Source organism: Pavona decussata, unplaced genomic scaffold, assembly GCF_977016875.1.
Source record: "Pavona decussata unplaced genomic scaffold, jaPavDecu1.1 SCAFFOLD_61, whole genome shotgun sequence".
In the NCBI taxonomy this organism is placed as follows: domain Eukaryota; kingdom Metazoa; phylum Cnidaria; class Anthozoa; order Scleractinia; family Agariciidae; genus Pavona; species Pavona decussata.
In genome coordinates, this window is record NW_028145482.1 from 1,783,541 (window position 1) to 1,799,662 (window position 16,122).

The window sequence follows — 16,122 nt, forward strand, 5'->3', positions numbered from 1 at the left end:
ACTGCGGTTTATTTACAGTAAGCACTTGGTGGACAAGTACAAAGTGCAATCTGAAAATTGCGTGGGTAGTATCACGTTTCAGAGTATGTGTGAGAAGGAGTTGTGACGAAACCGGCTAGACTTTGCCGCCGTAAACAGAACTTTTGGAATTTCTACCACAATCTCAATTTATTTGCAAGGGGAAGCACACGTTTGACATGTTCAGTTTCGAGGAAACGAAACCACCGGTGTCATTTGGGTTAATATCACCGCGAACAAAGATTACGTCACTAGCGCAACTTCGCAAAGGCGATCATGTGATGGAAGAGAGTCCGCTTGGTTACTGGCATCACTTTATCGTGGAGAAAGTACGGCCGAATTTCGCTTGGGTCATACACAAAACTGGAGACAGAGACACTGGACTGCGATCCCTGGGGGAAAGTAACCCCACAGGTAAAGCGGAAGTGGTACGAACTCGATTTGTTCTCGAGCCAGAGCAGGTTGTGTACCGAATAGAATATCCGGTGGATTCCACAGATAATGTCAATGGGGAGGTCTTTTTTTCCTCACATGAGGCGGTTCGAAGAGCTAGGAGGCGACTGGGAGAGCGCGATTATAACGCGTTGACAAGCAACTGTGAGCATTTTTGCCGAGATTGCAAAGCAGGGAAACCAGAAAGCTACCAAGCATATGACATGCTTTGGACTATAGGAAGACTGTTGTTTGTCACCCTACAGGGAATACTTGGGGGCGTGCTGTTCATCGTTGTTACTACAACAGGTTTTGTAGCACAGACCTCAATAGTACTAACTGGACATGCCATAGGTGTGTTTATTGGACTTGTGCAGGATGCCTTGTGGATAGCTTATGTGGTCATTATGGCTGACCATGCCAAAAGCAAAGGTCATGTGACACCAGTGGATGCCGAAAAGATCAAAGCTAAAAGAGTCACACCCATAGTGATAGGATTTGTGGGAGGGGTGGGAGGTGCAGCCTTTGGTTACTACCATATCCCTGTACCCGTATTTGGAAGTGTCATTGGAGCTGTTGTCGGGAACTTTCTATGTCAATTTTTAGGTCTTTTGATTGGCCGCTGGCTTTCTACTCTTCTAAAGTGACAAAAACTCTTTGAGAAGAGGTGCAAATGAGAAACATCACGAGGTATTGTGTAGGGTGAGCATCACACAGAGAAATTTCAATTCATTGTTTGAAAAATTATGCATCAAGATTATGCGACATGTTCAAGACCAAACAGTGGGGTGGACAGTGTGGAAGAAAATTCCATGGTTCACCTCTTTCCTTATCTTCTGATAGTCATGTGTCATAGCCTTGAATCTTGTTCTAGGAACTTTCATTGACTAGCAGATTAATTAGCAGATTTTCGTTTCTGAAACAACTTTTTTTTAGCTTCCACAGGCCTACGTTGGTAAGATAGTCTGAAGGAAAAGCCATATCTCATCACCCTACCCCCCCCCCATCCCACCCCTTTCCCCATATGTTGCAGTTAGAGACACCCAATACTACTCTGTAATTCATTTGAAAACAACATTTTTTATTATTTAATGGTGAAGGCAATCCATGAACACCTTCCACAAAGTTAAAGTAACAATAACCATAATACTGTAAGTAACGAACCCAGTGAATGGGTGACAGATAATTATTTAAGAAAACATCCTGTTAAAATTACTGTTCTAATGCAGAACAGTTTAGGAGCTAGAACCAAAATAATCTGTAGTATAAAAAAAAAGCAATTTTGTTTAAGTAATAGATGATCAACAGTGTTGTTGAGAACGTTTATGATAATGTTACAGTCAACACCTGGTATCAGTACAAGCTAAAGTTGTCTTGAACCTCTTGCAATTTCAACCAGAAATTACCAGTAAGCAATCCCCAGAGATACCAGCTGTGTCAAACTCAACTTTCTTTCCCTAAGTGTTTCCTAACCAAAGAGATTATAAAGCATAGAATAATAATGAAGGACCAATAAAAACATTTTACATTTAATATTTTAAATTAACATATCAATGATAATTATTGTAAATATCACTATGTCATAGGATTGTTAATATTTAGGTACTGTTTTTGAGACTTAGCTATTTCAAATTGTTAAAGTATAAATAATTTATTTCAGGCCAAGAAAGACATATTAACATATCCGCTATAATTATTGTAAATATCACTACATCATAGAATTGTTGATATTATATAGGATTGTTAATAATTAGGTACTATTTTTGTGACTTAGCTTGTTAGAATTGTATTAAATATGTCTTTGGGGCCTTAAAACTGCATAATTTGTGATAGACCAGCTAAGTTGGAAAATAGTCAATATTGAACAGAGTAGGTTATTTTATTTCAAAGGCCTGGTTCATACTAGTTAGCGACATAACAACCAGACAGCATGGACACATTTTTTGTCATACTTTATGTTTTTGTTATTATTCCGGCTGTTGGTGACATAAAGTCAACATAAAAGGTGTTTTTTGTCTCTGTGTGACTGCCATTATTTTGTTACATCTTTATTCAGAATCAGGCATAAAAATACATAAACCAAACCATAACTGATAGTAATGTTATTAAAATATTTGGCATTACCACACCACATCAGGGTAATGTTTATAGGTAATGAAAAGCTGTAATTAAAAAGTTTCATATGAACCATTACCAAGATAGTATTTAACTATAAATCTTTTAAAACTAATACTGAAAGACAGTACCACTTACAATGCAACACACCCTTTTAGTATCTTGGTAACCCAAAGAACCTGTTTAGGAGCAAATCAATTTGGAATGCAAACAAAATATCTATGGCAGTGGCAATACATTATTGGCCATGGCAATGGGGTTTTATTTATTTTGGATAATGAAAGGAAATGATTCAAATTGCATGAAGTTTACACTACATACCTTTTACTAACTGAGTTCTTGGTTCGTGCTGTAAGTTATGGATCCTTCTTTTTTTAGGATCATAACTTGCACTACGGAGGGACCAAGAAAACGAGGTAAATAAGATGTTTATTATATCTGAGGTTAATCAAGCCTCCCACACAGTCATTCTTAGGGGAGGAGACAATACGAGTCCCCTAAAAACGACTGCATGGGAGGCTAAGGTTAATCGGGCATGCTGGAAACGAACAACTTTCACATTAAGCGGGCCGTAGAGTGAAATACAGCCCGCAAAATTGACCAATTACACCATGCTTATCATAAAGAATTTTACAAAAGGGAAAATAAGAAATTTATTTACAACTGAATAGACATGTATATCTACGTTGCCGCTTCCCACTTTCATTTTGACAGAAATAAACAAGGTGTCAATGTTGTAAGGTGATACATACTGAGAACTTGAAAAATTTTCTTTGAAAGATTATCATGAAAACAGAATCACTTAACCATGGTCTTAGGAGTTTATTCCAATAATTTTCGAAAACAAATTGAACAGCTCCCCCACAATGCAATACCTAACAACACATAACTTCAACAACAGTTTCCAGGTAGTATTGGACTGTAATCCCCAAATTATAACTAAATTACAGTACAAACACACCCACCATTTCTTGTTCTGTGGTAGGGGTTACTGGTCGGAGGTTATAAAAATTATATTTCAGTTGCAGTAGTTTTCACCAAAATTGTAATTTGAAATTATTCCACCAGTGTTCGTTTTTTAACAATCTCTACATTATCCCCTCTTTCCTTTAGACTGAAATTAATTTGGTCTCAGGGGATTTCAATATAGATTTTATGGCATTCCCATCTATTGAACAGTATCTACACCCTTGATGATTAATTTTATATTTCATGCAAATGCAGTGTTTGTATCTATAGATCCATCTCCTAAAGGTCCATCTATTCTGATCAACTGTTATCTGAAATCCAAACGAGGTCATCTGTTTCATTATTTTCACTATCATTACTCAAAGATCCATCATCACTTTCCTGTGGAATTGTCACATTGTCCCGGTAACGAAGGTTGGTGCTGAACTCTTCCTCCACATCTTCCTCCACTCCAGTTTCCTCAAGTGCACCCCAGTCCATGCCATTCCATAATTTACAACCATCTTTTGAATTGTCCCAACACACCTCTGTATTAGTCATGCTGCACACATTAGGTGCTGTAAAAGTGCTGTCGCTGTCGTCATCCCAGTTTTCTGGTTCTTCCCATACAGAGTCTTGGGGTCTGTTCGAATTGTCCACATTACCATCATAACCACAGGCATCCCAGCCTGTGTCACTCTCATCATCGCTCCAAGTTTGTGACGGCTGGTGCCACAGGACTCCACACCCATCCTCAGTAAGCTGGAACAATGAGGAGTCCTGGAGAACATCTCTGCAGTAAGCAATATTGATTGTATATTCAATGTATCTATAACAAAATGCTTTATTCTGGTGGGTTTTTGTGCACCTCTGTTGCACAATCAGAGCACAATTTTTGATGAACAACTGTCCAATCACATTTATTTAAACTTGGTTATCTATACTGCATATGCAACAAGCAAGTGCAGTCATTGGCTGTTTCAAAATTTAAAACAGCCAATGACTGCACTAGCTTGCTTAATGTCATGTCAGTAAAAGTTGCAGAAGGTTGCCCTGACATTTACGTAAAAGCAGGTTTACATGAACTTAATTAACAGTCTTGAATCTTGTCATTGATTTGATGATTTCCTTGTAACTGGAACAAATGTCATACAGTTCAAGAGAAATGGTGCTCAAATTGTTACCTCAAATAAGTATAATTTGCTACCAACTGGCCAAAATGAAATTACTCACCCAATTCCTACCTGAACTGTACCTCACTATATGTGATAATTATTATTAGTTTTACTAACTATGGCAGACTTGTAGTCCCTTTCCAATTGGGTTTTCATCACAGGGTTAGGTTTCCTAGTATTTTCTCACCCATACCCATTTAATATACGTGACAATAATTACTCTAAGGAAACGACCCAACAATGTGGACGCCAACCACGACACACTAACCCTCTGATCTTCCAACCTGAAACTCTGGTTGAAACTTTGACACACTAACAACTACATCTCTACACCTCCATTTAACAAATCAGAGGAAACTAACTAGTAACATTTAAAAGTCAATTTGCATCAAGTTACATACTTGAGCCTCTGGATGTCACCACACATCTTACAAAGAGTTGGAAACCTGAGCAGTCTTTCAAGTGAATACACACAGGTTTCATCATCTTCATCCCTCATTGCACAGTCACTGGAACATTCATCTCCAACATGGCCAATCTCATCATTCTCATCACTGAAAGCAGACTTGTCATTACTTTCCTCCAGGTCATAATCCTCTTCTTCCTCCTTGGTTGAGAGCAGCCACAACACGTACTCCACCTCTTGCAAGATTTTTTCTTCCTCTGTTCGTTTGTCTTCCCTAAAAGGGTACTCAACCTCTGAAACCTATTCATGCAACAACAATAACTTTATTTAAAAAAAAGGTAAAATGAAATAAATAAGTTATAAATTTAATAGACTACACTAATTTTATAATACACAAACCTTACTAAATTTGAATTGCAACAACAACATTAATGACAAATGTAATGAATAGGAAAATAATAAAAAAAGATGTTACATGAATAAAAAAGAAATAGGGGTGCAAATAAGGGAGGGACTTCTATTATTGTTGCAATGTTCAAGAAGTGGGACAGGTGACTCTGTAACCTAGTAGGGATCATAATTTGTGTCTAGCTGTTGTTTTTTACCTGCAAAAGTGTTGAGTGAATCTGTTGATAAATAAATGGATAGTATTATACAATGTAGAGGCTAACTAAAGGCAATACCAGATTATATGGCTGATGTATTCTGGAAACATTCGATGCCTGAGGGACTAATGGTGAAATCCTCTCAAACACAGCCACTTGTGAACAACATCCCAAATGCTCAGAACCCTCCGGTCCAGGAGCAATGCCATCAAAAGTCACAGTGTAATTGTACTTGCTGGCTTGGGTGTTAGACCTGCAAATCATGTACAAGGCATTTTAAACATTTTAAAGTTGAACCTAGAGCTGTCACAGTCCAGCAGAGACACAGAGTCCAAACTCTTAAGACAACAACTAACCATTCTTGAAATTCAGCTCTCGTCCACTCAAACTTGTGATCATAATGACGGAATCCTTTAAGACCTGGGAACAAGACGTTGAACTCAACATTAGGCGTTGTCACTATGACAACCTTGGGTGACAGCTGGCCAAACACAGTCTCAGGCATAGAATTAAGAACGTCAGGCTCAAGATGCTCTATCCTGTCAAGACAGAAAACAAAATAATAATTATTTATAGTGCGTCATCAAACCACTCTGTAATATTGACACCATACAGTCATACAAAAGTTAATCTTCTGGTCTGGTAAAAAAACTAACAGAGGTGTGAATGTGGGTTAATGTCTTTAATTGCTTTAATAATAATAATAATAATAATAATAATAATAATAATAATAATAATAAAATCTTTATTACAAAACCTCAATTAAAATCCTATTTACAATCAACTTGCTGTTACAAAAAAATCCAATCAATTCATCGAAACACTATTCATTCACAAATTCTAAAAAAAGAAGTAACTTAACCTTACATAAAAGAAGAGGAAATAGATATAATTAATAAAAATAATAATAATAATAATAATAACAATAATAATAGTAATAATAATAATAACAATAATAAATAATCTCTTTATTAACATATACTAAGCAAATTGTTATTTACAAGTTAAAAGTTGAAAAAAAAACTATTAAAACCTATTTACAATTCATTTAGATTTTGAGACTAATTTTCAACCACAAATTTTTTAAAGAAAAAACAAATGTCACAATAATAATAAAAACAATAATAATAGTAATAATAATAATAATAATAATAACAATTATAATAATAATAACAATAATAATAATAATAGTAAAATTAATAGTACTATCATTATTATCATTAAGCACTACAAGACATCTACCCACACACATTCACAACGACAAAAAATAAAAATAAACTGATCATAATAAGTTCAATAAGTATTATCATTATTACAAATTTTGTTATTATTATTTTATTACTGTCATTATATAATAATCATTTGTTATCATTACTATTATTATTGCTATCGCTCCTTTCTTTTTTTGTTGTACTTAAGTATAGCAGTATTAATAGCACTTTAAACATGCATTGTAATATTATTGTCCATTCAGTTTTTTTTTTTTTTTTTTGCAGCCTTACAGCGTAAAAAACCTTTTACAACTGCACTATTTAAAATCACTGTTGTAATTTTTGTTTTGTTATATTTTAAGGAGTAAAAATAAAATGGATAACAACACAAAATGCAATTGACACTGACTTGGGCATTGCCAATTGTGGTGTCATGTCAACATATGAAACAACTTACAGTTCAACACAAGCAATCACATCAAAGTCAACAAATCTTTCATCTGCTTCAGCTATGGAACCTAAAATAAAAAATAATGATCAATAAATCAATATCAAGGAAATGCCAACCATCTATGGAGCTGGATATGGCAGGGTTTTCATTTTCAATCAAGTAATTGCTATACATTGTAGAGTCCTAAAGTGCTGACGTCACAAAAACTGAATTTATGAAATTATGGGATTAGAAGGACTTATATGGAATGGTGATAATATCTCACCTCCAAACTGAAATGAGATGCAAGTAGGCATTTTTTTCATCATGCTCTTTCATTCTCAACAAATCCCATAATTTCATTAATTTAGTTGTTGTGACATCATCACTTTTGGACTCTATTGCGTCTGGCAATACAGTGAAACTAGCCAGCTTGTTGGAGCACAATAATAATTATTAAATAACTCTAATAAAAACAGGCATCACAAAAATACATGTTAGAATTTGGTTTATGACTGCCTATTTCCTTGCCAGCTATTTTCTTCAAGGCTTGATACTACAGCCCTGATCAGATCTACATACCCTGATACAAAGATACTTTGAATGGATGAGTGCGAGGTCTCAGATAATCTGCTGTGAGAGGTTGAATACGGAACTTATTTTCTTCTAGAAGTTGTCTGTTGATATCCACCCCAATCACTTCTTCCATATGAGACAGTGTCTCTTGATTTATTAAAACTTTGACAAGTTTTGCTTCAGCACATCCAAAGTCAAGGACCTGAAGGTTGATGGTATGAAAATAAGGAAATATCTAAGTGAGCAGCTTCATAGATTAATTATGCATTCAACATATGTCATTTCTATCCCTAAAAAACAAACAGCAATCTTGAATAGAACTTGAGTAAGAAAGTTTTACAAAATAACTGAAAGTGCGACATGTGACATCAAAATGCTATTTGTCATCACTTATTTAAAGAAATCTTGCCTCTTTCATACTTCCAACTATATGCCCAAGGATTGAAAATAGACTGGGGGGGGGGGGGGTGTTATGTCTCCTCACTATATATGGCGAGATTAAGTGGTTCTCCGAGATACAGTAATTTATGGTATAAAATCTTAAAAGTAACCCCCTCACCCGGGGTATTTCTGAGAAGTAAGCATACTGTTTTTAATTTCTTACCAAAACGATCACACAAAGATGGCTTAAAATCCAAACTCTCTGGGGCAGCACATGCCAATGCATTGGCATACATGACTAATGAGACAGGCGGAAGCGGAAGGGAAGGGGGTAGAGGATTTTCCTAATGGCTGAGTAAATGGGGAATGATTTATATATTATTAAAAATAGTACCTTTTTTGCTTGGTGTTTCTTCACTAGCTCACAGACTGCAGCATATCGTCGACGGTAAACTGGTGGACAAAACGTCGGACCTTTAAAAGTTTCTTCATCTTCCGTCAAAGGAAGCTGTTCTTTCTTCAATCCACTTTCACTTTCGCCTTCAAGCCCACTATTAGCTTCTGTCGTCTCTTGAACACTCATTACTAACCATATCCTTAGATTACAAAGTTTTTCTCATATTCAAGGACGAAAATTACTTGTTTGCAGCACAGGAAAGTTGAAAAATGCTTGATGAAATGAAAAAGGCAAATTTGCCGCCATTTTGTTTTTGGTGACAGAGAGAGACTGGAGGAAATATTACGAACTCGTTCTCAGGGATTTTCGGTAATATTAAACCGAGAAAACACTAGGGATAAGTATTGCACCACAGCCTGAAAGCTCCTGAAAGCTTGTTTTGGCCTATGAACAGACTCCATGGCCTATTTTTAGCTCGTTGATGCAACTTTTAAGGTATAAAGCTTCCTTGGTTTCGTTTCTGTCTCATAAGAATAGCTACTTTAAATTGCTAACTATCTTGTTTTCATCATTATGGCAGAACAGGCTTCAGGAGAAGTCGGAGTTGACTCCACTCCAGTGAATGATCATGACGACGGGCCCAAGTACGAACCCTTTGAGGATAGAGAGAATGCTGACCTAATATCCCTCGATTTTGAGTTATCCGACGAAGAAGACTGCGTGTTATCTTACTACCCGAGCGAGTTGGATTTTTACGACCAAAAGCGTGGACAGATTTTGAGGCGAAATGGTGGAAAGAAGCGCCTGTCTGCGAAGACGAAAGCTACAAAGAACTGTCCAGAAAATTATGATCAAGCACCCCCTAGCTCGTCAAAACACGGCGGTCAAGGTGGCTGCTCGGCTAACAAAGAGTTACGGATCAAGGAAATGAGAGCTGAGAATTCAAAGAGAAAGAAGGAAAAGAGGACAAAAACACGGAAGGAAAAAGAGCTCATTCAAGACCGGTCAGTTGCAAGGGCTCGCAAAAATGCAAAAATTCATGATCCTCGAAGCTGCCTTAAGAAATCAGTCCACGAAAGTTGTAACCAATCTGCTAAACCACCATCGTTTTACAATAATTCTGACTTTATTGTCGGTTCGGGGAACAGCGTTAAATTTGAAGACCAGGCATTCATGAATCTATTGATTGAACTTCAAAACCGCGAGATCACCCCAGAGGATTATGAGCTTCTCGTGCAGTTAGACTGTTCGGTCAAACCGAAGACATTATCTAAAGATCAGATTGACAGTCTTCGATCGGATACTGTAACAAGCGTGTTAGATGATGTGTGTAGTATTTGTATCGAAGACTATATCCCAGGGGAAGAGAGGAAGTTTCTCCCCTGTGGACATTATTTTCATGGCCAATGTATACAAACATGGTTAAGCTGGACCTCAAATAGGTGCCCTATTGACGGAAAAGAGGTTAGGTAGCGTTAATGTCGTACGTAATTGATGTAGGATTTGATGTAAGATTATTTTAGGCAAATTATATTTTTTGACTTGACTTACTTGACTTATTTTCTTGACCCCAAGGGGGGACTGGGCCGGTACCTTCATCCTCTCTTGGCCGGAATTATATTTTTTACACTGTGAAAATTTACAAAACTTGACAAGCTTTTATTCATAGTTTTGTTTGTGTGTGGACATTATGCAGTCAAACCTGTAGAAACTACTCGTTAATATTCCTGAAAAGTCTGCACTGTATTCAAAATACTTTACACTACTTTTCATTTCTGAAGGCGACCAAATAAAAAAAATGGTTGAAACTTATCACTGACCCATCAGTATGCTATAAATTCGTGTTGAGTTTCGTGACCACACTGGGGTATTTCCTCCAACACGTGCAACTTTCGACAATTTCTAATAAGCACCAGACACGACATACATCGTGTTTTGTGACCTTTCCGCCTAGCTAAACAGCATTTAATGCTGTGCAATATTTCATTACAATTTTCTTCAGTTATTTGTTATATAACCGTTAAAGACAGGTTACTGGGGGGATTGGGGACCCGTTTCGCTGGCCTTTACGAGTGAAGCGCACGCTTTGGCTGACCTACGAGTGAACAATAGCAAATGAGCTAGTCGCATTAAATAAATGGTGGGAAACACTTCTTAAACACTTCTTTTATGAGAAACGTTTTTTTTTTATCTTTTCCCGAAAAACTTCGGCTAATGAAACAACACAATTTTAGTCTTCACTCAGACCTCTCCTATCAAATTTCTTCCCTCGAAGGATCTCGACAACTGAAGAGCTGAGACACACCGGTACCTCCTTTGGCTACTGTTCATGCTTTCTGTTCATCTCGGGATTGGTTCAAGAAACTCAGTCTTATAAAGGACGGCGCCTACTAATCCAAGGGTATTTTTCGTGGCTTATGATTGTGCGGGAAAAGCAGATCTTAGCAAGGGCTTTTGAAACACTAAAGGAAAATTGGGGGTAACAACGCATTTTTCAGAGACAACTAAACTTCAGTTGGGAAAAAATGCCACATATTGTTAAGTATTTTAAAGTCTTTTTAGAATTATCTTTACTTATTATACCTCCAAAAAATGCGTGGTTACCAACAATTTTCTTTTTGAATCAGACAATGGCCCTTGCTTTAAAGATCTACTTATCCCACGTAAACATAAACTCCTGCACTAGCTTTAGAAGAAAATAACGGCTGTATCGTAGAAAGATCTGACAGTGCTCAGTTTAGAACGAAGCCTTAAACCTATGCATGGTTTTAATTGTGACAACAACTTTTATTAACTAACTACCGGCGAAACTTGGAATCCGGATCAAAATTCTTGCTGAATCAAACAAAAACCGTAGCCACAACGAAACCTTCATTACAAACTGAAAGAGGTCTAAGAACATCAGTTACCCGAGTGACCATTTTGCTCCACGTAATATCCAATGGTTGCAAGATGTTTGGCAGGCATTAGCTTTTAAAACCGTGTCGGTGATTTGTCTGAGATTTTGCTAAGGCGACCCCTTCGCACGCCCGCAAGGCAGTCGACTTTTGCTCGCCCTTCCGTGTTCTTCTCTATCGACAGAAGCAGTAGTCCTCCGTGCGAATAACGAATGTGACAAGCCTCCAGCTGAGATCTCTTCATTCGATACGCAATACCCCCTGAAAAGACTGAGTGGTCCAGGTTCTAGGAAAGTGACGCGTCTCTAACGTCTAAAGGAAGGTCTGATGGGAAACGAAGCAAATGAATATTTAATGCTTTCAGAACAGTTGATGTTATTAGATAAGAGTAACTTGCTAATGAGCTGTTTGAAAACGTGGTAAGGAGGTTTAAATTGCAGGTTCCGTTAAATTAGCTGTGAATAAACTTAGAACTTATATTGTTTGTTGCACATTGAGCAGCGGCTACTAAAGAGCAAATATCATTCGGAATTACAAAGCCGCGTCTTCCATGTTTTCGGCGGATCTACTTCAAATTGGTGGAGGATTGACAAAACAATCATCGAACTGAAAAACGCTCACTTTACTAGACCATAGATATTCTGAGCTCGAGTCAACCTCGTTCCCAGGGGACGGGAAATGAAGAGACCCTGGGAACGAGATTGATCTCGAGTGTTACTAGTGTTACCTGGACACTGTGTTACGTAATCAAATCAATTGCTTTTGTGCTCACATGATTGTTATTGAAAAACTGACATGGAATGGAAGCTAACCGAACAAAGTTAGTTAAACACTACTCAATCTGGCGATAATCTTTACGACATTGTGGTAGTTTTACTGTATAAAGAGCGTTTACACCACTTCAAAAGAACTTTAGAATTTCAAATCATTACAACCCGAAACAGAGTGCTGCTTGCTTCAATAATTGGCTACCTCAGTTTTGAACTGACACGCTTCTAAGTACGAGCTTGTACACTGTAACTTGAGGCTGTCAAAAAATGAGAACTTGTAAACTTAAGAAAGATGGTAGCCACCCAATCAAGTGGGTTCCTTGCATGTTTTTCAGTTGTTCAATCGAACAAAGGTTAGGGGGAAAAAGCTCGTCAACACTTAAAAGCCGTTAACGACGACAGCGGATGGTGTTAATTAAATTAACTGTTCCCTTCGTTTGTGGAGAATGAAGCTATCCGTGGTTTTGTTTCACATTGTTTATTTGCAAGTCACAGATCTTCAGTCAAACATGTCCGATGACAATGTGGATAAGATGACCGTGTCCCTTTTGAGATCACAAACTGCCAGAGAACTGGAAAGTCAGCTTCTCCAGCTAAGAATAAGAGGACAGTTGCAACCAAAAGAGAAACCAGCTCGAGAGAAGACTAGGCAGGTTTCACGGATGGAACTTGAATTGCCAGACATTTACTCGTCTTCAGCACAAATGAAATCTCGGCGTGGGCTGATTAAAAGTGCTCCAAATCAGAGTTCACTGATGATACATGGTCAGGAGAAACCTCGCTGTTTATTCCAAAGCGCGAAGAACATGGAAAGGCAAAAGTCGGGTCCAACATCGAGTGAGATTAATTTGGCTCTCTGTGGAAACAGCTTGAACACAGAAACGTTTGTCGTCGAGTCCAGTAAATTTAGAAGTGTGCAAACTGGAAAAGACAGAAGGCAATATGACAATGGCTCCGTGAACCAGCTAACCAAGGGAATTCTACCAGTGCGTTCCGGGCCTTTTTTCAGACCATGGCCTCAAGGAAAGAAAGAGGAAAACAAAGGTAACTCAGTGAGAGATAACAGTTCTTATGTAGCCAATGCTTATCGGTTTTATGACAAGCAGCAACGCCCAAAAAGCGACTGTTTCAATCTCGGTAAGGTTTTGAGTGAGGTTTGTGAGGTAGGTAGAATCAGCGAATATCATGCACTAGGCGCGGAGGTGTTTTCTTTGACGCCAAGTTGTGTAATATTGTGTCCACGGCAAATTCAAGGCAAGAAATTTGAGAACCGCGATTGCTCAGAGCTCGGAGGATCAGAGAAGGTCCGCACAGTTCCAGTAAAAGTTACCGTAAAGAAAGAACAACGCTTGAAAAAGCTTTTACGACGAAAACTAATATCATGTTACGACCTCGGTCCAGTGATGACACCTTTTGATGCGCTTAAGGGTGAGACACTGAACCCTAAAAACTCACACAGTGAATTGAAGTTCACAGCCACCGATTTTCCACCAGGAAAACAAGAGATTTTTCCATTTGCGGTACCACACTTTCGACCGCCATTGCTCCCTTCCTCGAGAAACGAGCTTGTAAAAGTAACCCAACTATTGACAAGTTGTCGATTGTTTCCATGGCAACTTCAGAACACGATTGAGGCAGAGAATCAACGGAAAGAAAAGTTAACAAAAGCCGAAAGTGTCATCACACGAGAAGAAGAAGTGGGAGATGTTAAGGAAGTGAAAAGAACCTCCCAAGAACGCGACAGAGCCGCACTTGAGGTTTTTGTTCCAGCGCCGGAAAGAGGGCTCAAATAAACAGATCAAGAAGCTAAGAAGGACTACACACGATCAATTTTTCAAACCTAGTTCAGCTGTGTATATTCATTTTGGATTATCAAGTTTACACCGGAATGTGAGGTTGTTCTCAGTTTCTGACTTAAATTTCAGTCTTTCCCATGTCATGCGTCTCTTTTTAACTCGTGAATGCGCGTAGCGCAATGAACGAGTTATAGCGATAGTTGACTGTGGACTTCGTTGGTTAGTTGGTCGGTCGGTCGGTCGGTCGGTTTTGTCGTTAACTTTCGGGCGTGCGCAGTGAATGAGTTTTAAATTCAATTAGTGGAAAAAAACACGCGAACATTTGTTGTTCACGGCGCATCAGGAAATTCTTATTCAATATGTAGAGAATAATTTGACGAGTGCAAGAATGGAGATTTTTCGTTCAATCTGAGCAAAGTTACAAGTTTTTTTCAGTTTTTCAGAAAGTCCGGGGTCGTAAACTCAATTAGTGAAAAAAAAAAACAAAATTTTTTTCACGACGCGTCAGAATTCTCTCATTCATTCTGTAGAGAGTAATTTGACAATCATTTAAGTGTAAGAATGGAGATTTTTCGTTGAATCTGAGCAAAGTTATAGGTTTTTTTCGTTTTTTTCTACAGAGTGCGGTTTCTTTTAAGAATTAAAAATAATTTAATTTAGAAATAATTTAATTAAAAAATAATTTAATTTGTCAGTTTTCACGCGAAAGCGGAACGTGCCATGTCACGCATCATTGACGTCGTAAACAAAATTATGCAAATTTCTGGTGAAATGAACACTTTAAGATCTTGTCAGCTTTCATGGAGGTTTCAAAGGGAAAAATGTTTCATTTTCGAAATTTACAACTGGTAATTTATGGGGAAGCAAAAGGCCGCGGTCGATAAATAATTCTTATTTAGCAAGAGCTTGTCATAGTTCATTATTTTTACTTGAGGATAACGTGGACTGAACTCCAAAGGAAAAATTTCGCGCATTTATGTCGGGCATGAAATGTAATGCGATACTTTGTTGAACAGATTTCCCTTTGTGAGATCGGCTTGCCCTACAGTAATTTTGTAATTTTAATTCCCAAAAAAACTTCACTTGCCCATCGGGCAAGTGATGGTTAGAATCCACTAGCCCGATCGCAAAATCCAGTAGCCCCGGACTATCGGGGACACGAATTTACATGACGTAGCTGCACATGGCGTGCTTCTATGAACTTTGAAAAAAAAAACACGTGATTTTTTTTTTAATCGGCGCATCAGAATACAAGAGTACAAGAATGGTTATTTTTCGTTACATAATCGGGCAAAGATATAGTTTCTTTTATCTTTCAAGGAAGTTTCCGTAGCCGTCTAAATTTCAATAGGCCTTATCACGGTTTTCGACGCCATTTTGACGAGTAGGCAAACACGTCTGAAAAAACAGTGTTTGTATGGAAATCCGATGTCAAATAATTTTCATAAAACATCGCTTCTGAAAAATTCATGAATTGGAAACTTTTGGCATTAGGAAAAGGATTTTAAGAAAAAAATTGGAGGGATGTAGCTGTGCTAGAAAGCGGCCAGTCGTGTTTTGAATTTTCCATACATTTGTCTGTATAGCGAACCAGCCGTGAACTGCTACTAAAAATAGTTCGCGGGAAAAAAATATAGACAAATGTATGGAAAGTTCAAAACACGACTGGACGCTTTCTGGCACAGCTACATCCCTCCAAATTTTTTTCTTAAAATCCTTTTACTAGTGCTAAAAGTTTCCAATTCATGAGTTTTTCAGAAGCGATGTTTTATGAAAATTATTTGACATCGGATTTCCATACAAACACTGTTTTTTCAGACGTGTTTGCCTACTCGTCAAAATGGCGTCGAAAACCGTGATAAGACCTATTGCTATGTGTCATCTGCATTCACGAGTTAGCTCAGGAGCCTTTGATTTCTTTTCGTTTCGAGGGATCAGGCGACTAATTGGCTTCATTTAATTCTT

At 37.7% G+C, this 16,122-nt stretch overlaps 3 protein-coding genes across 3 annotated transcripts; 2 read left to right on the top strand and 1 right to left on the bottom strand.

Annotated features, from left to right (window-relative positions):
• Positions 1 to 197: 197 nt before the first annotated feature.
• Positions 198 to 2,389, top strand: LOC146479016 (uncharacterized). Its single transcript, XM_085111278.1, has one exon. The coding sequence runs from the start codon at positions 198 to 200 to the stop codon at positions 1,095 to 1,097; it is 900 nt and encodes a 299-aa protein (XP_084967404.1). The 3' UTR covers positions 1,098 to 2,389.
• Positions 1,511 to 9,092, bottom strand: LOC146479017 (small RNA 2'-O-methyltransferase-like). The gene is made up of 7 exons (XM_085111275.1): positions 8,692 to 9,092; positions 7,923 to 8,118; positions 7,368 to 7,428; positions 6,056 to 6,238; positions 5,778 to 5,952; positions 5,090 to 5,394; positions 1,511 to 4,306 (listed from the first exon to the last, which is right to left on the bottom strand). The coding sequence occupies exons 1-7, from the start codon at positions 8,878 to 8,880 to the stop codon at positions 3,835 to 3,837; spliced, it is 1,581 nt and encodes a 526-aa protein (XP_084967401.1). The 5' UTR covers positions 8,881 to 9,092; the 3' UTR covers positions 1,511 to 3,834.
• Positions 9,093 to 9,212: 120 nt separating this feature from the next.
• LOC146479018 (uncharacterized) lies at positions 9,213 to 10,240 on the top strand. The gene has a single exon (XM_085111277.1). It carries the CDS (start codon positions 9,268 to 9,270, stop codon positions 10,165 to 10,167), a length of 900 nt encoding a protein of 299 aa, XP_084967403.1. The 5' UTR covers positions 9,213 to 9,267; the 3' UTR covers positions 10,168 to 10,240.
• The last annotated feature ends 5,882 nt before the right edge of the window (positions 10,241 to 16,122 follow it).

Coding starts and splice junctions, on each gene's coding strand:
- LOC146479016 (XM_085111278.1), top strand. CDS start 198: ATGTTCAGTTTCGAGGAAACGAAACCACCGGTGTCATTTGGGTTAATA.
- LOC146479017 (XM_085111275.1), bottom strand. CDS start 8,880: ATGAGTGTTCAAGAGACGACAGAAGCTAATAGTGGGCTTGAAGGCGAA. Junction 7,429..7,922: donor CAAAGTATCTTTGTATCAGG/GTATGTAGATCT, acceptor TTTTTATTTTAG/GTTCCATAGCTGAAGCAGAT. Junction 5,395..5,777: donor TACATCAGCCATATAATCTG/GTATTGCCTTTA, acceptor TTGCATGAATAG/GTTTCAGAGGTTGAGTACCC.
- LOC146479018 (XM_085111277.1), top strand. CDS start 9,268: ATGGCAGAACAGGCTTCAGGAGAAGTCGGAGTTGACTCCACTCCAGTG.